This window comes from Tupaia chinensis, unplaced genomic scaffold (assembly GCF_000334495.1).
Source record: "Tupaia chinensis unplaced genomic scaffold, TupChi_1.0 Scaffold000226_1, whole genome shotgun sequence".
Lineage (NCBI taxonomy): Eukaryota > Metazoa > Chordata > Mammalia > Scandentia > Tupaiidae > Tupaia > Tupaia belangeri.
In genome coordinates, this window is record NW_006159701.1 from 7626920 (window position 1) to 7652766 (window position 25847).

General features: G+C 44.4%; 2 protein-coding genes across 3 annotated transcripts in view; one reads left to right on the forward strand and one right to left on the reverse strand.

Moving 5' to 3' along the window:
• The window catches only part of HECTD4 (HECT domain E3 ubiquitin protein ligase 4), a gene marked incomplete at its 5' end in the record, with an annotated part of 148680 nt that extends 142805 nt beyond the window's left edge, over positions 1 to 5875 (forward strand). Inside the window, 4 exon segments of the mRNA XM_027771636.1 lie at positions 1410 to 1576; positions 1947 to 2142; positions 2414 to 2636; positions 3703 to 5875. Coding sequence (XP_027627437.1) covers positions 1410 to 1576; positions 1947 to 2142; positions 2414 to 2636; positions 3703 to 3839 — 723 coding nt within the window.
• A 9368-nt stretch (positions 5876 to 15243) lies between these two features.
• Positions 15244 to 25847, reverse strand: part of TRAFD1 (TRAF-type zinc finger domain containing 1) — a 39060-nt gene continuing 28456 nt past the window's right edge. For both annotated transcript variants that reach the window (XM_006147974.3, XM_006147973.3), the window contains exons 5-12: positions 22784 to 23189; positions 21699 to 21902; positions 19952 to 20028; positions 18644 to 18874; positions 17536 to 17656; positions 16652 to 16991; positions 16297 to 16369; positions 15244 to 16097 (exon numbers count right to left, since the gene is read on the reverse strand). In XM_006147974.3, the coding sequence (XP_006148036.1) occupies positions 16038 to 16097; positions 16297 to 16369; positions 16652 to 16991; positions 17536 to 17656; positions 18644 to 18874; positions 19952 to 20028; positions 21699 to 21902; positions 22784 to 23189 (1512 nt within the window). In that variant the 3' untranslated portion in view covers positions 15244 to 16037. The remainder of the gene's footprint in view (positions 16098 to 16296; positions 16370 to 16651; positions 16992 to 17535; positions 17657 to 18643; positions 18875 to 19951; positions 20029 to 21698; positions 21903 to 22783; positions 23190 to 25847) is intronic.

Consider the following 25847-nt stretch of genomic DNA (forward strand, 5'->3'; position numbering starts at 1 on the left):
GTGCCCAAGATCCCGAGAGGAGAATGGAGGAGAAGGGATTGTGGCATGGCCATCCCGCTTTGTGGGTGATTTCTCACTTTCTGTCTCTCTCTCTCTCTTTCTGGCGAGCACATGCGTGCTATAGCAAAAACCTCTCCAAAAAAAATTATTTTATTTCTTCTTACTATATTTTTCATTTGACCAGAGAAAGAGAAAGTAAGCTGCCAGGTTCAGGAGTCAAACCAGAATCGGCCATGTGGAAGTCCAGCTCTTTAAGCAACACGCCACCTGCCGGCCCCTAATTATTCATTCTTTTTCTTTTTTAAAAGAGACGTTTGTGGGGCCAGCAGGTGGTGTGGTGGTTGAGTGCGCTGGACTCCCACATGGCTGACTGAGGTTCGAGTCCTGGACCTGGTAGCTTGCTTTCTCACTTTCCCTCTCTCTCACTCCATCTCTCTCTCTCTCTGATCAAATTAAAATAAATAAATGAATAAAGTCAACAAATTTTAAAAAAATAAAAGAGACTTTTGCTATAGGGTGCATGCACTCACCAGAGAGACAGAAAAATAAAAAGTGAGAAATCACCCCCCTACGGGTGGCCACACCACAATCCCTTCTCCTCCATTCTCCTCTCGAGATTTTGGGCATGCATGCACAAGTATCTGCCATGAGTTTTAAGTCACTGGGTCTGGGACTAAAACTGTGGTCAACTACATGGGAGTCCAGCAATGTAACCATTAAACCATCTGCTGGTCCCGACATTCTTAAGACAAAAAGCATTACCACAGCAGAGAGGTAAAGCAGTGCTCAGAGAAGTCTAATCCCTGGCTTGGTCAGCCTGAAACACGCTGGACTCACATGTGCACAGTCAAGATCCTGGGGGGCCTCAGGGTCCCAGGGCCTTCAGTGCTACCTTTGCCTAGGCCTCCATGGCAGACCTACCTTCCGGGGAAAATTGATTTGGATTCCCAGAGAACATTAGTAACATCGACTGCCTGTGCCAGGAAGACTGGAGGACTGGGAGAAGGGGATCAGGGCATAACCAGACCCTATGGAGGGTGCCTCTGTCTGTCTATCTCATATGCACATGCACACGCTCTATCCTGACTACATCAGTTGGTCTCAGCAGTGTCCCCATGTGCTGACAAGATGGCCTCCAACAGGATCCACACCAGTGAAAGTGTGTTGCTGCTTCCAAACACTAGTAGGAGGAGCCCTGGGATGTGGGTCTCATTGGCCTGGCTTAGGCTACGCACCCAACCTGAACTCATAGCAGGCTCTGATTGGCCAGGCCCATGCCACATGCCCATCCACATGGCCAAGGGTAGACCACCCCTGAGCTGCACCTGGTGTTTGCCCCATGGAAGTCAGAGTTCCACCTTCCTTGGCAACAGGGCAGGCAGTCAACCTTGCTCTGCTTTGCCCTCCAGATCAATGACGAGACCGAGCTAGAGGCCCTGTGTGCCGAGATTGCCTCCCAGCACCTGGCCCCCGAGAGTCCTGACAGCCCCAACAAGCCCTGCTGCAGGTTCACCTACCTGACTATGACGGGCGAGGAGGTGGAGCTGTGCAGCCGTGGCCGGCACATCCCTGTGGCGTGAGTGTGTGTGCGTGTGGGAGGGGCTGACCCACTGGACGCCCAGAGTGTGCCAGCAGCACCTGGCCTTGGGCAGCAGCTCCAGGGCCCAGACCAGGTAACAGGTGGGTTTTGCTGAGGGAGGGATATGAGACAGGATATCGGGTGCCAAAAAGATGGTCTTCAGCTGAAGGATTCTACGAAGAAAACAGCCCTGAGAGGCAGGAAAGGAATGACCTGAGGTGCCAGGACTGGCAGCCAGGGCAACTGGACCTGAGGCTGCTCCTGGGGATGGGCCTAGAACCTCTAGATGCGGGGTGTGGCCCCCAGACAGAAAAGCAAACTCACCAGGCTCTTTGGCGGTCTCCTCACCTGCACCTCACTCTGGCAGGTGGGAGAACAAGGACATCTACGCAGCAGCCATCCGGAGCCTGCGGCTGCGGGAACTGCAGAACATTGACTGCGTGACAGCTGTGCGGGCGGGCCTTGGCTCCATCATCCCGCTGCAGCTGCTCACCACACTCAGTCCGCTGGAGATGGAGCTGCGCACCTGTGGCCTCCCCTACATCAACCTCGAGTTCCTGAAGGTAGGTAACTGCTGGGCAGCCGGCAGGCACCAGGCCTATGCTCCATCCTTGGCTTGCACAGCAGGCATCGGCAGAGGCTCTGTCGTAGTTCTTCCATACTCTGCCCTCCCAAGACCTACGGCCTTGTCATTACCATAACAGTCCCATGCTCACAGCCCATGTGTAGTCCCCGCTGCATCCCGCCCAGGAGGGGCGCAGCCTACTGACCCCTAGGTGAGGGAGGCCGGGTAGCAGAGGCCAAGCTGCTCACACTTGAGCCTTTCTTCCTCAGGCCCACACCATGTACCAGGTGGGACTGATGGAGACAGACCAGCACATCGAATTCTTCTGGGGGGCCTTGGAGACGTTCTCCCAGGAGGAGCTGTGCAAGTTCATCAAGTTCGCCTGCAATCAGGAGCGCATCCCATTCACCTGCCCCTGCAAAGACGGGGGTCCCGACACAGCCCACGTGCCCCCATACCCCATGAAGATTGCCCCCCCAGATGGCACGGCAGGTACTGCCCTCCCCTAGTCACATTCCAGGTGGCAATACACAGGCTTGTTGATATTTAGAACTGGGACTGCTGGCTGTGCAAAGGAGGGAGGAGGATAGTGACACCATCCACCAAGGTCAGATATGGAGGAGGGGATGGGCTAGATGACACCGAGGCAGTCTAGGCCCAATGCCATATACCTTCCAACATCTCTTTCTTTTTTAACTGCCAGAGAGCACATGGCACTCACCAGAGAGAGATGGAGAGAGGGAGAAGAAGAAAGCACACCCTAATGGGACATGACCTTCAGTCCCTTCTCCCATTCTCTGTCCTGTCAGGATTTTAGGCACACGTGCACCCACAAACATATCTAGCCTGCTTTCCAAGCCACCAGGGCTGGGATTCAAACCATGTAGTCAGTCATGTGGGATCTGCTTCTTTAACTGCCAGGCCCCAGTATCTTAAAAAAAAAAAAAAAAAAAAAAGGCCAGCAGGTGGCATGGAGTTTAAGGCACTAGATCCCATATGACCAACCACACACTTTGAGTCCTAGACCAGGTAGCTTAAAAACATGCCAGGTGTGTGAATGCAGGTCTAAAATCTGAGAGGAGAACAGAGGAAAAGGGATTGCAGTATGGCTGTCATCCCTGGGGGGGGAGGGGGGGAGGAGTGGGGGTTGGGGTGATGTTTCATTTTCCCTCTGTCTCTCTCTGATAAGTACATGTGTCCTATAGCAAAACAAACAAACAAAAAAACCTGTAACTCCAGAATATTTAATCTTATGTAGAAAAACAATTCAGTTACAAAATCCTACCAGCTTATTGGCCAAACAAGCCTATTTGCAGCCAGACCCCACACGTCAGCAGTTAGGTGTCTGTGCCGCTCAACGCTGGACATCTGGCTTCTCCAGAACCTTCCCATGCCCGGTCCAGGCTCCTGGGCACTGATGCCCTCCTGCTTGGCCCTGGATGGCTTAGAGCTGCCCAGTAAGGCAAACCTTGATGCTATGAGGTCAGTCGGGCCACCTGGGACCCCAACACAACACAGACCCCCAGCTCTCTAACATGGGACTGCTGTTTTTCTGTAGGTTCCCCAGACTCGCGCTACATCCGAGTGGAGACCTGCATGTTCATGATCAAGCTGCCCCAGTACTCTTCTCTGGAAATCATGCTGGAGAAACTTCGTTGTGCCATTCACTACCGCGAAGACCCCCTAAGTGGCTGATGGGAGGAAACCCCAGAGTTAGGCTGTCACTGAGGCACCCACTCTGTCGGTGTGGGAGGCCTGCCACTGCAGGCACGTCCCTCTGGGGCCCTGCGTGAGGAGTTGGCGATGTTTTACTTTTCCAGACTTTCGTCCACGTTCCTGGGCCTTTTGTATTTGTATGTTTCGTGATGGGTTGGTTCTTTTGCTGCCCGTGTGTGGTATTTTTGTAGGCTAGTTTTGTTCCCAGTTCGTGTTTAATTTGATCTTCCTGGACATAGTCCCTCATGGCCATCAGATTCTGATGCCATAAGGCCCCAGTTGGTTCTTCATCATGGAACCACCTGGCAGGAAGCTGGGGGTGAGATGACCTCGGCCACACAGTGTTCCATTCTGTCTACAAGGCATCTCCACATCTGTGGCCAGCCGTGCCCTCCCACCTTGAGCTGGAGTTTCTTCCAGATGCAGCTCCTGCAGGCCTCCTTTCATCTTGAAGTGGTTGGGCCAGTTGCCAGACAGGTGAGACACACCTAGGGGGCTTGAAGTGTTCCTTCTTCAGAACTTGTTCATGGTCTTAGTTTTCCTGAGGAAAAGCCCATGTGGTTTCCTGCCCTCTCCCATCTAGACAACCCCATCTTTCTGTCTTCTGGGCCTGTGGTCTGATCGTCCCTGAGGACTCCTCAGCACAGAAGACCCAGGAATTTGTTCCAGGCCTTGGTTCACAGTAAGGCTGGACACATGGCAATTGCACACCTCGAGTGGGGGGACGGTACTCATGGGGGCCTTTACCAAGACCAACTGAACAGGAAAGCACATGACTCAAGCCCACCTCACTTTTGTGCTCAGAAACGGCTCTTCCTCAACAGTGACATGAGGGACAGGAGAGGGTGATGGGCTCGTTTTTTAAAAGAGTTGACTGAGGTGCTCTGCTCAATTCAGGGTCCGCTTCCATGACTCAGTCCTTCAAGCCCAGATGGAGACTTAAGGGGTCCTTCTGTCCCCTGGCCAGGCCTGCCCCGCATCCCTCAGCACCCCATTTAAGTGTGTGTGCCAGGGCTGAGCTGCTCCAGGCTCACCTACTGCCCCAGTGCATTCGTGCCCCAAACAGGTCTTTGTTCAGTGGTACTTTGTTCAAGAGCAGCACATATCATCTTGTTGGACACTCGTTTTGGGCCTTGCCAGTCCTCACAGAATCGCGTCTCTGTATTTATTGTATAATATTGTGAATATTGGAAGTGCTGAGTGAGTGCCGTCTAGAAGGCTTTGGTGTGTGAGCTGGGCCAGGAAAGAGGAATGCTCTCCCACTCTCCATGGTGGCCCTGGTCTGTTGGAAAGATGTTTGAGTTTTACAGTTAGTGCTGTTAGCGTCCATCTCTTCCCTATTCTTAGGAAATGCATTAAGGACCATTGTAGAAAAGATTCCCTGATCTAAGGATGAAATAAACCTAGGACAGATCGTGACGGCTGCATCAGTTACATTTGATGCAGGAGTCACTGCAAAAGGTGAGTGCCTGCGAGCAGCTGCCCTGCTTGGAAAGGACAGTGGGGCCTGCTGCCCCCCCAGGGCCATAGCCCTCTTGGCTGAGGGGTTGCTTCAGGATGCATTCCTGACAACAAGGATCCTCTTGTTTCATTTCTGCAGAATGAAAGAGCCTTTGGATTATTATAAGTGGTTTTGCCTCCCAATATCTTTAAATTCTTGGTTCCCTGCAATCCTCATCCCTTGAATGGACTTGGGATTCTGTCAGCTACCTCCCCAAGAGGGGTTTCGGAAGCTTCCGTTGGCTTATCACTTGATTAGATGACAGCTGTAAGATATCTGCTGCTAACATGGCTACTTCTCCTGGAGAGCACCTTGAGGTCCAGACAGAGCTAAACCTTGGCCCTAAAAAATGTGTGCTGTAAAGTTACTTGATGTATATTTATTATAATTATTTATGGTTGCATTTAACAAACTTTTCATTCAATTTGATGCTATTTACACCATGCTGTGTAAAGGAAGCTCACTACAGGAGAAAAATCACACCAATAAATAACCTTCATCTAATTTTGATTTACCTGAAGAGTCGTGTGATCATCTACTCTTGCTGAGCAAGTTCCAAGGCTGTAGCTGGGATGGCTCTGATACTGAAGTGCCGCCAAGTGTCTAGGAATCGAAGCGCTTCTTATTGTGGTGTCTTTGCACTTAATGAGATTTTTATTTTTACTCCCTTATGCCTCTAAACTCCTCCTTCTCCCTAGGGCCTTAAGTCTGTTCTTCTCACATAGAAATGTGACAGAAAGGCTAAACCTAACCCTGCATGTTCTGCTCATCCCCTGTGCTAGTAACTAGTTTATGGTCTTGTGTCCAGTGTGGGAATGTTCAAGTGAGTTGTTGCCCCTTTTGGGAGCAGGCAGTGGATTTAAATCTACTTTGTGCAGAAGGAAATGTAGGAAGTAGGTGAAGACTAGTTCCGTCCTGCTGGCCACAAGCAGTCCTCAGCCCTCTTCCTACACAGCTGCCTACTACCTAGGGATTCCCTATTGTCTACATCAGGGAGAATCCAAATCAGTTCTGACTCCAGGACTTGCTCCATGGTAATCCTCTCTAGAGCATTCTCATTCTCTCCACTCTACCTTTCTCACACTAAATAAATGCTGGCTCAGTGGAGGTATCTCACACATGTCTTCATTAGTGGAAGAGCATTATCTCTCAGATGAGAAACAAGTGATTTCCTTCTTCTGGCTGATGCTGGGAATGGGACAAAAGCAACTCCCCACAGAACATATGCCCTTTGTGTAGACCAAAGAAGCCAGGGAGTGAGATGCCACAGCGCTATGCCCAGTAAGGCACAGCATGGAATCCCCTGCTCTGCACGGTTGAGGCAATCTCCTTGAGCTGCCTCCTGAAAAATAAGTACAGTTGACCCTTGAACAATGTAGGACTCAGCAGTTCCAAGCCCCCATGCAATTGAAAATTTGCATATAAATTTTGGCTCTCTCAAAACTTCACTACTTACTAATAGCCTACTGTTGACTAGAAGCCTTACCAATAACATCAACAGTTGACTAACTGATTTTGTGCGTAATATGTATTATATGTTGTATTATAATAAAGTAAGCTAGAGAAAAGATCATATGGAAAATACATTTACAATACTGTAGTGTATTTTCTAATATATTATTGAAAAATTCACATGTAAGAGGACCTGTGCAGTTCAAACCTGTGTTGTTCGAGAGTTATCTGTATGTTCATGTTTGTCCCTAGGCCAGCCCTGTAGCTTTGTGGTTAAGGGGGCCTGATCCACATGGCTGAATGTGGTTCAAATCCTGGCTCCAGCAGCTTGAAAAAAATAATGGATATGTGTATGTGTGTGCCACAAATCCCAACAGGATGGAGAAAGGAAGGGACTCTGGCATAACCATGCCTTTACAGGTGGGGATACTGGCTGCCTAAATAAGAAACCCACATTAAATGTACAGACATGGGCCAGCAGGTGGCATGGCCGTTAGGGCAGCTGGATCCCATGCAGCCAGCTGAGTAGTTCAAGTCCCAAACCCAGCAGCTTGCCACTGGCCATCCCTGCTGGGGGTGATTTCTCACTTTCTCTCTCTCTGGCACCTGATAGCAAACTTAAATAGACACAAATAAATAAAAGGATGGGAAAAAATGTACAACGGCTAACACAAACCAGAAGAATATTGGGCTGGCTACTTTTTTTTGAAGAGATTTTTTTTTTGGAGAGGTTTTCGCTATAGGGCACGTGCGCTCTCCAGACAGACAGAGACATAGAGACAGAAAGCGAGAAATCACCCCCAGGGGGGATGGCCATGTTGCAATCCCTTCTCCTCCATTCTCCTCAGGATCTTGGGCACGCACACACACGCGCCTGGTGTGAGTTTAAGCCACCGGGTCCGGGACTCGAACCGTGGTCAGCTATATGGGAGTTCAGTGACATAGCCATTACTCCAACTTCTGGTCCCGAGATGGCTACTTTTTAAAATTATTTAATTTTATTATTATTTTTAAAAAAGATTATTTATTAGATTTATTATCACTTTTTAATTTGACTAGAGAGGCAGAGCAGGAAAGTGAGAAAGCAAGCCACCAGGTCTGGAATTCAGACCATGGTTGGCCATGTGGGAGTCTAGCACCCTACCCCCCACCCCCCCTGCCAGTCCCTTATTATTTTTTAACTTGATCAGAGAGAGAGTAAGAAAGCATGCTGCCAAGCCTAGGATTCAAACTCTGGTCAACTATGTGGGAATCCAACACCCTAACCACCATGCCACCTGCCGGTTCCATAGGGTGGCTTTTTTTTTTTTTTTAAAGAATTATTTTTTTTTCTTTTTTTATTCATTTAATTTTTTCCTTTTTTTGAGAGGTTTTCGCTATAGGGCACGTGCGCTCTCCAGACAGACAGAGACATAGAGACAGAAAGCGAGAAATCACCCCCCAGAGGGGATGGTCACGCCACAATCCCTTCTCCTCCATTCTCCTCTCGGGATCTCGGGCACACACGCACACACGCCCGGCGTGAATTCTAAGCCACCGGGTCCGGGACTCGAACCACGGTCAACTACATGGGAGTCCAGTGACATAGCCATTACACAAACTGCTGGTTCCTATTTATTTCATTTTTTAAATTTGACCAGAGAAAGACAGAGCGAGAGAGAAAGAGAGGGAAAGTGAGAGAGCAAGCCTCTAGGTCCAGGACTTGAACCGTGGTCAGCCATGTGGGAGTCCAGCGTCCTTAACCACCACGCCACCTGCCAGCCCCAGGGTGGCTATTTTAATAACAAAATATATCCCAGAGCAAATATTACAAGTGATAGAGTTTCATAATAAGAAAGGGGTCAGTTAAGTAAGAGTATAACCATCATAAACCATCATAATGTTTATAACCATCATAAATGTTTATAAACCTAATGATACGTTTTCAACAAAAAACACAACTGATGAGGCAGGTGGTATATGGTGGTTGAAGGTGCTGAATTTCCACGCAGCCAACCATGGTTCAAGTCCTGGACCTGGCAGCTTGCTTTCTCGCTTTTCTTTTCTCTCTGTGGTCAAATTTTTTAAAATAATAATAACAAATGGAATTAAATAAATAAATCTTAAAAAACAAATACAACTGATGAGGTTATAAGGAAAAACAGATAATCTTCAATTACAGTCAGAAATTACACACATACCTTAATAACTGTCAGAACAAGTAAAGAAAATCAATAAGGACATAAAGGCTTGAACAACACTATTAACCACTTGATTTAACTGACATATCACACTCCAACCAACCAAGACAGAATGTACATTCAAATGCATTTAGAATATTTACAAGCAGAAGAAAATGATAAAAATCAAAATGCTGTAATGGTTACGTCACTATACTCCCATGTAGTTGACTGTGGTTTAAGTCTCAGACTCAGCAGCTTAAAACTCGTGCTGGGTGTATGTGCATGTACGTGTGTCACCCAAATCCTGAGAGAAGGAATTGCAGCATGGCCATCCTCCCAGGGGTGATTTCTTGCTTTCTGTCTGTCTCTCTTTCTGGTGAATGCACATGCCCTATGCCAAAAATCTCTTTAAAAAAAAAAAAAATCAAAATCGAAGTCAATGAAATGGAAGCAGAAAAACAACAGATCTTGGTTGGTTTTATAACCAACACACATCTGAGCTCATGACAGGTAATGGTATATAGTTTCTTTTCCTTTTATCTTTGGTTTTTTATGATAAAGAATTGTTTATTATTTTTATCTATTCATTTATTTTAATTTGGCCAGAGAAAGAGAGCAAGAGATGGGTAAAGTGAGAAAGTAAGCCATCAGGTCTGGGACTTGAACTGCAGTCAGCCATGTGGGAGTGTCCAGCACCCTAACCACCACGTCACCTGCTGGCCCCTATCTTTGGTTTTGTTCAGGGTAGTAATGGCCTTATAAAATGAGTTGGGGTGGAAAGTGTCATTATTTTCTGGAAGAGACTGTTCCAGTGCCTTTTAATGGGGTGCAGTTTATTAAGTGGGACACACTGAAAATAATCTCTTTTGTTAACTCAGTCAAATGATTTTATTTGACTTCTACCTACAAAATCCTTTGTCATTAACATAACCTAACAATGGAAATGAAATCCATCATACTCACAGTCCTGCCCGCATAGGGGAAGGAATTATATAGGGTGGATACACCAGGAGGCAGCAATCTGGGGACTAACTTAAAATTTTACCTACCACAAATACACAGGCACACATCTATCTGTTGCAACACTGTTTTTAATTATAAAATTTCAGAAACAACCTAAACACACAGAGAAAAGTGAATAAACTCTGGAATGACATTCAAATTATGAGGGGTGCTCAAAAAGTTTATGGAATGTAAGATGTAAAACCATGCATTCTAGTTTTCTTTTGCACTGAAACTAAAACTGGCTTTATAACATCTGACCAGGATCTAGTTTGAGACACCAAGAAGGATAAAACATCAATTTGAAATGTTATGCCTGTCAGAGCATAATGAATTCTGCAAAAAAAATGAAGCAAGGACAAACATCAAATTTATGGTGAAATGGGACCAGCAGATGGCATGATGTTATGTCGCTGGACTCCCACATAGTTGACCACAGTTCGAGTCCTGGACCCAGTGACTTAAAACTCAGGCCAGGCGTGTGTGCTTGTATACACCCAAAATCCCGAGAGGAGAATGGAGAAGGGATTGTGGTGTAGCCACCCCCCCGCCAGGGGTGATTTCTCACTTTCTATCTATCTCTGGTGTGAGTGTATGTGCCCTATAGCAGAAATCTCTTTAAAAAAATTTTTATGGTAAAGCTTGGAAAAATGGTGAAATCACTAATGCTTTATGAAAAGGTCACGGGGGAATGCCGCAAACAAGTCATAGTTTACAAACAAGTAACTTAAGAATGGATGAGGTAAGATGATGGAAATGACAGCTACAGTGGAAACCACCTACGATTTTTGAGATTAAAAATTAATTTTGTTCATAACTCAAGTAGACTGATGATTCACAGAAGAAACAATAGCCAACATCACAGACATCTCCACTGGTTCAGCCAACATAATCTAACTGAAAAGTTAAAGTAGACCAAGCTTTCTGCTCAAAGGATACCAAAACTTTTGCACTCAAATTAGCTGCATACAAGAACACAGCTTTCTTCTTCTTTTGCTAGAGCATTTGTGCACTTACAGGAGACAGAAAAATAGCAAAGTATCCTCCATGGGGAATGGTCATGCCAGTCCTTTCTTCTTCATGTCACCTTTTGGAGATTTAACGTGTTTTCTCAAGCTGCTGGGGCCGGAACTCAAATCCTACAATCAGCCATGTGGAATCCACCTACTTTAACCACCAGGCCATGGGCTAACCTGAGGACCATCAGTTCTTTAGGGATAGACTAAATGGTGGCATATGAATGTATATTGAACTTGGTGGAGTTTATGTCGAGAAAATAAAGTTTATACCTTATACTTTTAATCTTTTCATTCCATTTTTCCATATTTCCATTTCCATTTTCTCCCCATACTGTTAAGTGAAAAAAGCAAAGTCCAAGAATATTTATAGTACACTATCTTTTAGTGTAAATAAGAAAGGGAAATAAAATATAAATGTATCTGGTTATTTTGGCAAAAAGAGACAAGAAGTTTTAGAAAAAAAGAAGAATAAAATAGAAACTAATGAGACTGGTTGCCCAGACAGTGGGTGGAAATAAGATGAAAAGAATGGAGATGTTGAGAGGGAAGTATGAGGTATGGGGGTCTAGTGACATTTCTAAATATACCTCCTTTTGCAGTTTCAACTTGGAACTATAGTAATATTTTCTGCTACAAAATGTAAGTATGGGTACAGAAAGAAAAAAAGACCCCTAGGATGAGAACTAAATAGAAACAAATTAAGTGTATTTTAAATGAATAACCTGATCACTGAAGGATGTGGGGAGTGGGAAGAACTAACTGAAATAAACTATCATTTACTTTGAGTTTTTGCAATAGGGCCTGTGAACTTGCCAGAAAGAGAGAGAGAGAGAAAGATGAAGAGAGGGAAAGTGAGAAATCACCCCATGGTAGATGGCCACACAGCCGTCCCTTCCCCTCCATTCTCCTCCTGGGATTTTGGCAATGTACACACACACACCTGTGTGTTTTTCAAGCAAATGGGTTCAGGACTCAAACCACATGGTCAACAATGTGGGGATCCAGCCACCTTAACAACCATGCTACCACTGGCCTAAAGTTAAGTAAACTTATTTGTTTTTAAAGGTGATTTTTGCTATAGGGCAAGTACACACTCACTGGAGACAAAGTGAGAAATTACACTCTCCTCCCCCTCCTCCCCCTTCCCCAGGAAAGCAATGCCACAATACCTTCTCCTCCATTCTGCTCAAGATCTTGGGGGCACACATGCACACATGCCCAACATGAGTTTCAAGCTGCCAGGTCTGGGACTCAGACCACAGTTGGCTATGTGGGAGTACAATACCTTAATCACTACACCACCTGCTGACCCCCAGATTTTGCTTGATTTTTTTTTTTTTTCCTGAGAGATTTTTACCATAGGGCACATGCACTTGCCAGAGAGACAGAAAAGAGAAAGTAAGAAATCATTCCCAGGGAGATGGCCACACTGCAATCCCATTTTCCTCCCAGGATCTCAAGCACAGACACACATGTGCCTGGCGTGAGCTTCAAGCCACAGGATCCAGGACTCAAACCATGGTAAGTCATGTGAGACTCCAGCAACATGACTGTAAACCATCTGCTGGCCCCCAGATTTTGCTTTCTAAACAATGTTCTTCAAAATACCTAGGACTTCTGGATAAAAATGGCTAATTCTGAGGCAGAGGCAAAAAAACTACAAAATGAATCTAGAACTTATACCAGAAAATTAAGAATATACTCAATAGGGGCCAGCAGATGGTGGAGTGGTTACCTCACTGGACTCCCACTTGGCTGACTGTGATTTGAGTCCCAGACCCAGTGGCTTGAAACATGCCAGGTGCACATTCACGCATGCCCAAGATCCCAGGAAGAGGAGGAGAGATTATGGCATGGCCATCTGCCTTGAGGGTTGTTTTCTCACTTTCCCTCTGTCTCTGTCTCTCTCTCTCTCTGGCTAGTGCATGTGCCCTAAGGCAAAAACCTCTTAAAAATATGTATGTACACATACATATATATAATAATAGGACATGCTGAAAAAAAAAACAGTGACCAGTCTGCCAAATCTGGCCATTAAAATAAATATATTTCTACATCAGAATGAGAGATTAATGGTTACATGCTGGACTCCCATGTAGCCAGCCACAGTTTGAGTCTTGGCCCTGGCAGCTTAAAACTCATGCCAAGTATGTGTATATACATGGCCAAGATCCCAGGAGAATGGAGAAGGGATTGCTGCATGGCCATCCCCCCAGGGGACTAATTTCTCACTTTCCTACTCACTTTCTCTGTCTACCTCCAACAGTATCCCCCCCACCCCTACAGTACACACACCCTAAGGCAAAAACTTCTTTTAAAAAAGAGGGACTGAGAACACAAGGACAGACACAGCCTTGTGATGTGATCAGTACTCTGCAAGATAAACCTCTTGAATCACTAGTTTAAAATATTTTCTGTTATTAGCCACAAAACAGACTAGAATGATATCAAATGAAATGTATAGAAGAAATGATACAGGGGTCTGGTAGGTGGTATGGTGGTTGAGGTACCGGATTGCCACATAGGCAACCGTGTTTCGGATCCTGGACCTAGTGGCTTGCTTTCTCACTTTCTTTGTATGTCTCTCTCTGGTCAAATTTAAATATAATAATAAAGTAAATAATTCTTTAAAAAAAAAAAAGAAATGATGCAGTTAGACAATTCACCATTTGAATAGTACGAATTCAGGAAAGAATCATGGATGCTAAAATTAGCAGGTAAAGGATTGATAGTGAATAGGATATTTAGTCTCAAATATTCTTCCCACAAAATGGGTAATTTAAAGGGGGAAAATAGGGGTCAGCCAGCTGGCTAAGGTGGCTGGATCCCACAGGGGTGACTGCACAGTTTGAGTCCTGGACCTGGAGGGTCGAAAAAAATAGGCCAGCAAGACTGCATGTATGCCCAAAATCCAAACGAGGGAGAGATGAAGAAGGGATTATGGTATGGCCATATCCCCTGGGGGATGCTTTTTCCCTTTCCCTCTCTCTCTGGTGCCATATCCCCAGCCACCGGGTCCGGGACGCGAACCGCGGTGGACTACATGGGAGTCCAGCGACATAGCCATTACGCTAACTTCTGGTTCCCTCCCCTAGGGGATGCTTTTTCACTTTCCCTCTCTCTCTGGTAAGCATACATACCCTCTGACAAAATTTAAAAAACAAACACTTTTTTTTTTTCTTTTTGGAGAGGTTTTTGCTATAGGGCGTGTGCGCTCACCAGACAGAGAGAGACAGACAGAAAGCGGGAAATCATCATCCCCCCCCAGGGGGGATGGCCACGCCGCAATCCCTTCTCCTCTATTCTCCTCTCGGGACCTTGGGCACACATGCACACGCACCTGGCATGAGTTTAAGCCACCGAGTCCGGGACGCGAACCGCGGTTGACTGCATGGGAGTCCAGCAACATAGCCATTATGCTAACTGCTGGTCCCAAATCAAACATTTTCTAAGAGAGACATAACTCGGGCTTGGCAGATGGCATAGTGGTTAAGGATGCTGGACTCCCACATGGCCGTGGTTCAAGTCCCAGACCTTGTTGCTCGCTCTCTCTCTCTCTCTCTCTGTCCCTCTCTGGTCAAATTAAAATAAATAAGTTAAATAAAACAATTCTTTTAAAAAAATTTTAAAAAGACATAAATATTAAGTTGTTGGAAAAGACACATTTTTTTTATAGAAAAATACATCATGACTTTTCCAACAACCCAATACAATGCCTGATCTTGGACCAGAAGAAAGAAAAATATATATTTTTTGCTATAAGAATCATTACTGAAGCCAAGCAGAGTAGTGAACATCTATAATCCCAGCTACTCAAGAGCCTAACGCAAGAGGATTACAAATTTAGGTAACATAGACTCTTGTCTTTTCAAAAAAAAAGAAAGACTTACAGCATTATGTGGTCTTGTGCAATCTCTGGGGTGTCAAGATAAAAGATAATACTGCTCAGGACTGAGACTTTGAGGAACTTGCCTTTTTCTCTATTCTGCTGGAACCTACCTCTATGTCACCGGAGATGCAGAAGCCTATCAGTTTCCTCAAAAGTCCAATTTATGAAAAGAGGATACTAAATCTACAATGTCTGGCATGCTCCGAATTCTTAGGAGGAGCTCATACTGGAGCTGCTAGGGTTACAAGTCTCAGAAAAAGCCCAGTCCTTCTCACCTACTCTATACCCTAGAGCTAACCCAGTCCACTCTGGCCCACAGTCTGCAAAGAGCACAGGAGAAAGAACCACAAGACTTAGCTGAACTCCAAGTACAAACTTTATTTCTATTACAATGAAGTTAATAATTATAACAGTAAAATAAAAAGCAGGAAAAGGGCTCTGACACTTAGCTTCAGTCCTGATCAGGGCAGAGCCCAGTATGGAAGGCCCTGGTAGGGACAAGGAGCTCTCAACCCCCCCTACTAGAGGGCAGTGAAAACAAAGGAGCCATGCTCCCCAATAGAAACATAAGGCAGTGATGCCAAATGCCAAAAAAAGCAGCTTTGAACAAAGCTCCTAGTCCACTCACCTCCAATTCAACTTAACTGCTAAGACCCTGTTCCTCACTTTATATTGCAACTGGCCTGAGCTCCACACGTACCACAGGCCCAGATATAGAGTGGGCAGGAACAGTACATGGGACATGTCCCCCAATTTTAGGCCCCCACATGGAAAAGAATCACTTCACTTGTAAGTACCAGGTTTCAAGGACCCTCCCCTTTCTTCTACCAAGACCAAACAGCACCAAAAAGCAGTGGTGACAGTATGTCAAGAGAAAGAGACCTGGTGGACTGAGAGGCCACAACTTACATTTCTCTTCTACCAAAAGGTGGCAACTCAGGCTGAAATATTTCTCAACAGCCTCCCTGCTAACCCTCCCTCAAAGCCCAAATTCCCACAGCACAATCTCAAAAGACACGAAATGGCCATAACCTAGAAAAAATTAAATCCAGAAAATCTCCCCTGCCTAAAGAGCCAGAGAGGTGAAGCCTGCACTGTGTGAGTGCTGCTGTGCATAGATGGGACCAACGTGGAGGGTCTCTGGAGACACCATTACTCCTCTTCCTCTTCCTCCTCTGCATCCCCAGCGCCCTGTTGCTTGGGGGGCTTTGCCTGTTAAACAACAGAACACACATGAAGTACCCCATGAAAGAGCAATACTCTTCCCAACACCCTGAAAATGTCCAGCTTCCACAGAAACTTCCTCAGCCACAACCAGCCTGGTCCCAGTAACTTCTCTGATGTCAAGAGCCACACCAGCCACTCCTATGTCTGAGTCCTTCCTGAGCATAGGGGATGGAGTCCAGGTTACCTTTGTAGTTCTGCTGCGGTAGTTGGCAGCCACAGGGGTGACCCGGGAGTTCCTGCCACCTTCACTCCTACCACTGAAAGAAAAGGATTGGAAACTAGCTTGGAAGCTAGATTGGAAGCAAAGGTCAGAAAACTCAAAGGGAACAGAAACAGCTGGTGCCAGAGCAAAAGCAGCACTCTGCTAGCAGATAAAGCAAACAAAAACCCCCAAGGAAACCAAAAGAATACTTTTGGCATCATGTGACAATATGGGCAAAACCCACATTCCTCACCTTCTGTGGACTTCAGTTTTGCCCCAGGCCAGGCCAAAGTGACCAGACTTTTGCCCAAGCTCCTTGGGCTATTCCCAAGCTTACCTAGCACTGTATCTATCTGCAGGCCCACGGGGGAAAGATGGCACAATGTTTTCTGGGTAGAGATTTCGAACGGGATGAATCACTGGAACGTGCCCAGCAGCCATGGCTCCATTCTGGTTATTTTGGTTCCGCCCCCGGATACCCTGGCCATCTGAGTTGTTGAGCTTCAGTACTTGAGGAGGACTAGGTTGGCACCTCGGTCTCGGGCTTGATGTTGATTTTGACAGTTGGTTATAGGCGGCTGTCATGTTATTAATAGGTCTGCTGGGGGGCAGAGGATAGGTGGGCCCTTTAGCTGTTTCCTGCTTGATATCATCCATGTAACCAGAAGACAGGTCTCCTGAAGAGAAAAAATAGTAACAGCTTTAAGAAAAAGCCTACTCTTACTACTAACGCTGGATTCAGAGCAGGAATAGATTTAGAACAGAAGACAACTGCTCACTCCTAAAGGCTGTTGGAACCTATAGGACAGAGTCTGCACGCTTATTATGGTACAGTGATAACATAATGCTCTGCAAAGCTGACCTGCATAGGAAGGTTCCCAGTTTATGTCCAAAGACTTCCCTGAACATGCAGGCCACACGTGTCCCCATGATCCAGAGCTAACTAAAGCTCAGAGTGGATCATGGGATGAAAACCCTGGAGATGCCTGTCTCTTTCTCCTTTCTCTCCTCTCCCTACTCTCCAGGTCATGGAAGAAACAAAAGAGGCCAGCTTTGTGGCCTACTGGTTAAGGGAGTCAGATCTCACATAGCCAGATGAGTGCCCTATGAGACCCTAGTATGCTTGCTAACTCAAGATTCAGGTAGCCCCTGTCTGAATAGCAGTTAAAAAGTAGTAAAGAGGCCTGAGCCCATGATCTGGGCTTTAGCCCTGGCTAATACCCTGGTGTCTGACACGCCTCCTAGGCAGTTCTGGTGAAGTCTCCCGAGGCTGGGAATCCTGTCTAGAAATCCCCTCCATCTCATGGGTATTTGCTGTGGCTGGACGTTGGTCACACTGGTCCTAAACAAACAAACGAAAAAACAGAATTAGTATCACTGAACTTGAGTCATTCCTAGAAAAGGTGGCAGTGAAGGGAACAGCAGGCTTGGGGAGCACACTTCATCTAGAGCAGGACCATGACTGCACTGAGAGGACAGTCAGAACTAAGAGGAACTGCACATCTGAAATGGAACAGCTGTTCTCATTAGCACTGACAGAAGCACTTTCTGATTTTTTTCAGGGATGAAGGAATGGCTGGTTGTGGGAAGCTTAGAAAAATATTTCTATAATTTGATTATTTGGGTGATTGATTATTTGATAGCCTCCCCTAAGAGACAAGACTTAGTTATTTATCTACTGTGTGATCCAAAAGCAGAAGTCTGTATTACAGATGTAAAGCATGTGATATTCTACAGAATTTCACATATATTTCAGATATTTCTATAGAAATGATACCTGCAGTGATGGCTTCTCTCAGCAAATACTATTAGGTAGATACTGCATTTTCCAATAATAGCAGGCAGTCTAAATTATTGTAAAAGCTAAAAAGGACTTCAGATAACTACCTCATTTACAGATGCCTCCAGTGAAGGGGACAGGACCTATCAGGTTAACCACAGGGCAAAGCTAAAGCCAGAACTCTAGGTCTCCTGAAATGCAAGTTTCACACACCTCCACTAATCGAAAACAGAAAGCATCAGTGACCTCAGGGAAACTCATCTACACCCTTTGGCAAGGCCTCCATGCCTATTCAAATGGAGTCCTAGCTCTTTGGTTCTCAGGTTGTAACATGAAAATTTCAGTTGCAAAAAGAAAGCCTGAAAGCCTGAGGTACTATGTACCTCAGAGAGTCATTTCACAAAACAGGGCATAGCCAGAAGCTAAGTATGTGAATTCCTGATTAGACTGGAATGCAACTTGAAGGAAGTATTCCTGGCTCTGGGAGTCTCAGGTTCTCACAGAACATTAGTATGGAGCCAAGTAGATGAGTGATCCAGGGACTCTTACCTGGTGATGGAACAGCACCTCCTCTTCCAGCTGTACCCCGCAGAACTCACATGGGATGATGATGCTGTCCTCCACAGGGGCTGAATTGCTCAGGCCCATCAAAGATTTGAACTGGTTACTTGCAGCCTGCTGCAGAAAGTTCTGGAGGATAACATCAGGATCTTCTACCCCTTTGGGGGAAGAGCTGCCAGTATGGAGCGAAGGTAAGGCACGTGAGGGGTTACAGCTTGTCTGTCATTCAAAAAAAAAAAAAAAAAAAAGGTTAAAAGGAATCATAGATAAAGGAAAAAAGTACATTTTCTAAAATCACAAAATTTTAATTATGTTTAATATTGAGATGAGGGACTAAAATAGGGGAATACAGAATACTTGATTTACTTTTAAATACTTCTGTATTGTTTTAATTTTTTTTCCCTATCTTCATTTTATTACTCTTTTTAAATTAATTTGGGGGCTGGCAGGTGGCATGGTGGTTAAGGTGGCTGGATTCCCTCATGGCTGACTGCAGTTCAAGTCCTGGACCTGGCAGCTTGCTTTCTTACTTTCTCTCTGGTCAACTTCAAGAAAAATAAAAAATAAAATAATGACAATGAATAAAATTAAACAAAAACTAATTCTTTAAAAAAAATTATTTTGAAGAATCAAGATTCTTTCCATGGCCATACAATAGTAGAGAGACCCAAATATTCTTTATAGTCTTTGTTAATGGGTTTACTTATGCCACTCATAAACATTAGATACTATTAAAATATTTTATTATTCTATTTATGGGGAAAGGTATATTCCATCACTCAGAGCACAGGGACTACTTAGTAGTCATGGAAATGTCAGACTAGACCAAATCAAATCAGACAAGAGAATTCAGAAGAAAAGTGGTTACCTCTTAAGGTTACCCTCAAACAGATAAGGCTATTCTGTTTTTTAAAAGCATAATTTATTTAATTTTAATCATCATCAGGACCAGCAGTTGGTGTAATGGCTATGTTTCTGGACTCCCATATAGTTGATCACGGTTTGAGTCCTGAACCCGGTGGCTTAAGCTCACACTGGGCGCATGTGCATGTGTGCCCAAGATTCCGAGAGGAGAATGGAGAAGAAGGGATTGCGGCATGGCCATCCCCCCGGGGGGTGATTTCTTGCTTTCTGTCTCTGTCTGTCTCTTTCTGGCAAGTGCACGCACCCTATAGCAAAAACCCACCCTAAAGGAAAAAGCACACCAAAAAAAAAAAAAAAAGAAATATGGTTTATGACACCAACCATGGCCTGCACATATGCCAATTTAAAGCCCTCAAGTAACTCACTACATACCTGATGGTCAATCAGTAGTTCCTCTGGGTAGAGCTCCTCACAAAATTCACAAGGCAACATGGTCTCGTCAGCTGTACCTAGATAACAGGTCACAGGATCAAGACTCAAAATGAACAAAAATAAACTTAATTTTAATCTTCTATTCCCCGATGGGTATTTATATGTAAGTCTGACTTCCTTTAGCATTTCTTATGTGTATCAATTTGTGGTGCTATAAATCCTAAGAGATCCTAAACAAAAACTTCAATTGTGGAAGAGATTTAGTTGTTAACAATTTCCTTGAATAGCAATAAAGTAGTGGTTTACTCCCTACTCTAAGACTATTGAACAAATGGGACAGTAAACAACACAAAGAAATTACATAAGCCATCAGTGATGTGGTGGTTAAGGCAGCTGGATCCCACATGGCTGGCTGTGTGGTTCAAATCCTGGACCTGGCGGCTTGAAAAACTCACTGGGCACATCTGTGCCCAAAATTCCAAGAGGAAAATAAAGAAGGATTGCAGTATGGCCATTTCCCCTTGGAAGTGCTTCCTTACTTTCCCTCTCTGTTTCTCTCCAGTGAATGCATACACCCTATGGCAAAAATCTTAAAAAAACAAAAAGTTAAGATTTCCAGGCAACTGGGGCCAGCAAGTGGTGTGGTAGTTGAGGTCCTGGACTCCCACATGCTCAACCGCAGTTTGAGTCCAGACCTGTCAGCTGAGGAATCACATTGGGCGTGTATACATGCCTGCCCAAGATCCCAAGGAGAGTGGACAAGATTGTGGCATGGTCATCCCCTGTGGGGGATGATTTCTCACTTTCTCTATCTCTAATAAGCACATTCAGCCTATAGCAAAAATCTCTCTAAAAAATAATAAGAGGAAAACACAGGACTGGCTTTTTTTTTAGTACAACAATTAAGTGTTGTGCATAGAAAGCCAGATCTCAAGTGGACAAATACAGTTCAAATTCTGGCCCCAGTGGCTTGAAGAACAGTGGATACATGTTTATGACCTTGTTCAGGCCTCAAATCCTGACAGAATTTAGAAACAGAAGAAAAAGGACTATAGCATGAACATTGGAGGATAAGAAGAATGACAGCTCACAGAGCTGCTTAATTTTCAGGTCCTTAAAATGTCTCATGAGGTAAGTGTTTTAAGTATAACACACAGCTGTCAAATACATCTTAGAGATAACTGTTCTCTACACAAGAGACCCAAAGGGTGTCTCACTGCTTACAATCTTGCTTTTACTTTAAAGACAGTCTTGGGGCTAGCAGATGGCATGGAGTTCAAATAGCTGTACAGTTCGAGTCCAGGACCTAGCGGCTTGAAAATCACACCAGGCATGTAAAAAAAAATGGAGAAGAGATTGCAGCATGGCCACCCCTGCAGGGGATGATTTCTTGCCTTTTCCCTCTCTGTTTATCTCTGGTGAGTACACACACCCTATGGGAAATTAAAAAAAAAAAAAAAAGACAATTCTAAAAGGACATCATGTACAAGTAGAGAACTTGTTAAATTCTCTGAGGTCAGTGACTTTTGTACTGTGGGGCAAGCCAGTAGTATGGTGATTAAGGCAGCTGGATCCTACATGGCTGACTGCATGATTTAAATCTTAGACCTGGTGACCTGAGAAACGTGCCAGGTATATATGTACCTAAAATTCCAAGAGAATGGATTGTGACATAGCCATCCTTCCTGGGGGCGCTCTCTCTCTCTCTCTGTAGAGACAAATGCTAATATAGAATGAACAGACCTACCTTTTATGTTGCTCACAGAACCATGACCACCATGACACTGGTCTGCCTCGCAAACGGCCCGCCAAAAATCCTGCTCTGCCATGTTGGAAGGCTGGCCTTCATTTTGCAGACTCAGGGCCAACATGAAGTCCAAGTTTGCACTATCTTCACCCTCCTTGGGGGGCTGTGGGCGTCTATTCCTTTCCTGCCTTTCTTGTTCTTCAACTAGGAAAAAACAAACAAACAAAACAAAAATAGCACTCAATTCAGCTTAAATCCATGCTTAGAAATAGCCAAGGTTCACAGACATCTGGACAGAAGCCCAATTCTGTCAACAGCATTGGCCCTCTGGTTATTAACAGTCTCTGAACATTAAAGAAAAGACTTCATTATTAGTCTAACTGTATTATTAGAGAGGTTTTTGCTATAGGGCGCATGCACTCACTAGAAAGACCGAGAGAGACAGAAAGACAGAAAGCAAGAAATCATCCCCCGGGGGGATGGCCATACCACAATCCCTTCTCCTCTATTCTCCTCTTGGGATCGTAGGCACACACGCACATGCACCCGGTGTGAGTTTAAGCTACCGGGTCCGGGATTCAAACTGCAGTCGACTACATGGGAGTCCAGCAACATGGCCATTAATCCAACTGCTGATTCCTCTAACTATATTATTAATAAGCAATATTACTGAGCTGTAATGATGAGGCACTATGCTAAACAGTTGAAATATTTTTTTTCTGCAAGCTAGCAGAATGATTTAAAACAGAAGGTCAGAATGCATGAATTCAAATCTTGGCCCTACCATTTACCTACTCTCATAATGAGAACTGATTAATACATGTCAAAGCATTCTGCAAATGCCTGAAGTACGTAAGATGTGTTAGCTATTTACAGCATCATCGTTGTTATTAACTCTAACCGTAATTCAATAGTGAAGAGGTTCTGTTATTCCCATTTTATGGAAAAACTAGGTTTTCTTCTGAATGTTACCTAGTGGCAGTGCAGTTTCTATAATCAGGATCTATTTGGAACTAAAGCCTTTGTTCCCATTAGCCTTGGGATTTTGATATCATTCCAGTTTCCTGGTCCCACACACAACTCACATAGATTATTCTGAATTGGAAACTGGGTTGTCATGTTCCTTTGGTTGGTAGTCCTATTATGAAAAAGGTCTGAATCAAAGGTTCTCAGGGGAGTTCCAGGTAGCCTCATGGGTGGGTCCAGAGCCTCAATTTGTCTAAGGAGTTGGGATGCAATCCAGATTCCATCTTGACCCCAGGGCTCATCATATGCATTAGGAGGTATGGCAACCTCATTTCTCTTTTCTTCTGCCTCTCTCCCACAAACTTCAGGGTGAGTCTTCAAATCTTTCACAAGTATATTGCGCCCACAGCTGCCACATAGCTCTGTTCGGGCACCACAGTAATCCTCGTGTTCCTTTAGTTTGAGAATTGAAAGTTCCAAATCACAGTGCTGGCAGAGAGCAAGCCGCAGAGGGCACTCAGTCTCCTACAATGAAAAGAAATGAGGCAGTTAATATGTACATCTAAGAAAGGCCATGTTTTAATACATGGCAAGGAAAGCAAAAACATACCTGCTTCAGTCTTCTAACCCTAGCTTCCCTTGTCACACTTTTTATGTATTTAAGAGTCACACCTTTTGTAGAAGAAAACTCTTAGAAGGAATCCATTCAGGGCTGGCAGGTGGTGTGGTGGTTAACACACTGGACTCCCACATGGCTGACCATGGTTAAAGTCCTGGACCTGGCAACTTGCTCTCTCTCTCTCTGGCTAGTGCAGATGCCCTACAGCAAATTTAAAAATATTAATAATGGGGCAACCAGGTGGTGTAGTGGTTAAGGTCCTGGATTCCCATATAGTTGACCATGGTTCAAGTACTGGACCTGCGGCTTATAACTCATATTGGGCGTATATGCATGAGTGCCCAAAATCCCAAGAGAAGAATGGATGAGAAGGGATTGCAGCATGGCTATCCCCCTTGGGGGATGATTTCTCGCTTTCTATTTCTCTGTTTCTCTGGCAAGCACATGCACCCTATAGCCAAAAATCTCAAAAACAAATAAATAAATAAAAATTAAATAACTTTTTAAAAAAGAATTATTTTATTTAACTTTATTTATTTTTAATTCGATCAGAGAGGGGCAAAGTGAGAGAGAGGGAAAATGAGAAAGCAAGCCACCAGCTCCAAAGCAAACCATGGTCGGCCATGTGCGAGTCCAGCACCCTTAACCACCATACCACCTCCACATGCCGGCCCCAATAAGTAATTCTTAAAGAAAAAGAAGATTTCTATTCAGTCATACCAATTATCATTTCATTTTGTGCACATACTACACAGTAATCCAAACTCAACTAAAGAGTAGAAATAAGTAACAGCAGCATAGCAATTCAGACTGTTTATCAGAACTTAACTAACTTCCGTTTAGTGCTCCAATTTAGTCTTAAATACTGTTAATGAGGAAAGGGGACTGTCCTTCAGGGAAACACTGAGTTTTCTAACCTTCATGGGTGTATTTAGCACTGGCTTTAAATTTACCAAATAAGCCAGGAATCACAATTGCAGATGTAAATATACTCAATGGATGAATGACAAAACCTTGGGCCAACAGATGGCATAGTTGATGAGGCACTAGACTCCCACATGGCTAACCACGATTTGAATCTTGAACCTGGCAGCTTGATTTCTCTCACACATGCACTGTAGCAAATTAAAAGATAATAATAATGGGGACCAGCAGGTGGCACAGTGGTTAAGGTGCTAGACTCCCACATGGCACGTGTGCATGCATGCCCAAAATCCCAAGAGGAAAATGGAGGAGAGGGGATTACAGTGAAGCCATAACCCTTGGGGGGTGATTTCTTACTTTTGGTCTCTCTGTCTCTCTGTTAAGTGCACACATGCTACAGCAAAAATCTCTCTTAAAAAAAAATAATAATAGTGATAAATAAAATTAAGTTAAGCTTTAAGAAATAAGAAAGACAAAACTTTATACTTGGGGCTAGCAGGTGGTATTGCGGTTAAGGTGTTAAGGTGATTCCCACATGGCTGACCAGGGTTCAAGTTCCAGACTGGTGGCTGAAAAATCATACAAATAAATAAATAAATGTTAAGGGGAGGAAAACCATTATACTTAATTGGAAACTGTCAATAAAGCAGAAAAAAAATTTTAAATGACATAAAGAAATACGTTACCTTGATAAGCAGGCCCAAAATTGAGAAAGTAAGCTCAGAACATGAATGTAACATCATTTGAAAAGGATAGATACTTGGGGCTGGCAAGTGGCATGGTGGTTAAAGGCACTGGACTCCCACATGGCCAACAGCGGTTCAAGTCCCAGACCTGATGGTTTGCTTTCTCATTTTGCCCCTCACCTTTCTTTCTCTGATCAGACTGAATAACAATAGTAATAATAAAAGTTAAAAAAAAAATTTTAAAAAGCAGACAAGCCCTTAAAAAAAAAAAAAAAAAAAAAAAAAAACTAGAAAAAGTTATTGACAAACAGGTAATAGGAAATGGTGCCAAAAATCCAGAAAGAAAACTGAGTATTTTTAACTAAATTTTTTCCTAATTTGTTTTAAATGACATTTCAGTTTATCTCTGAAGCCCTACCCTACCTCCATAACCTCATTAATTGATAGTTGACAGCTTACCAAGAGAAGACTAAAAGGAATGGCAAACAGCTAGCTTTAGTTCACTAATAAAAATCTCTGCACAACCTAGGTAAGGATGGCCACACCACAATCCCTTCTCCTACATTCTCCTCTTGGGATCTTGGGCACACATACACACATGCCCAGTGAGAGTTTAAGCCAGCAGGTTCAGGACTCAAACGATGATTAACTACATGGGAGTTCAGAGACATAGTGATTATGCTATCTGCTGGTCCCACAAAATAATTCTTTTTTTTTTTTCCTACAGGGCGTGTGCGCTCGCCAGAAAGACAGAGAGAGACAGAGAGACAAAAGCAAGAAATCAACCGCTGGGGTGGGGAATGGCCATGCTGCAATCCCTTCTCCTTCATTCTCCTCTCGGGATTTTGGGCACACACACACGTGCCCAGAGTGAGTTTAAGCCACCGGGTCTAGGACTTGAACCACGATCAGCTAGATGGGAGTCCAGCAACATAGCATTACGCTAAGTGCTGG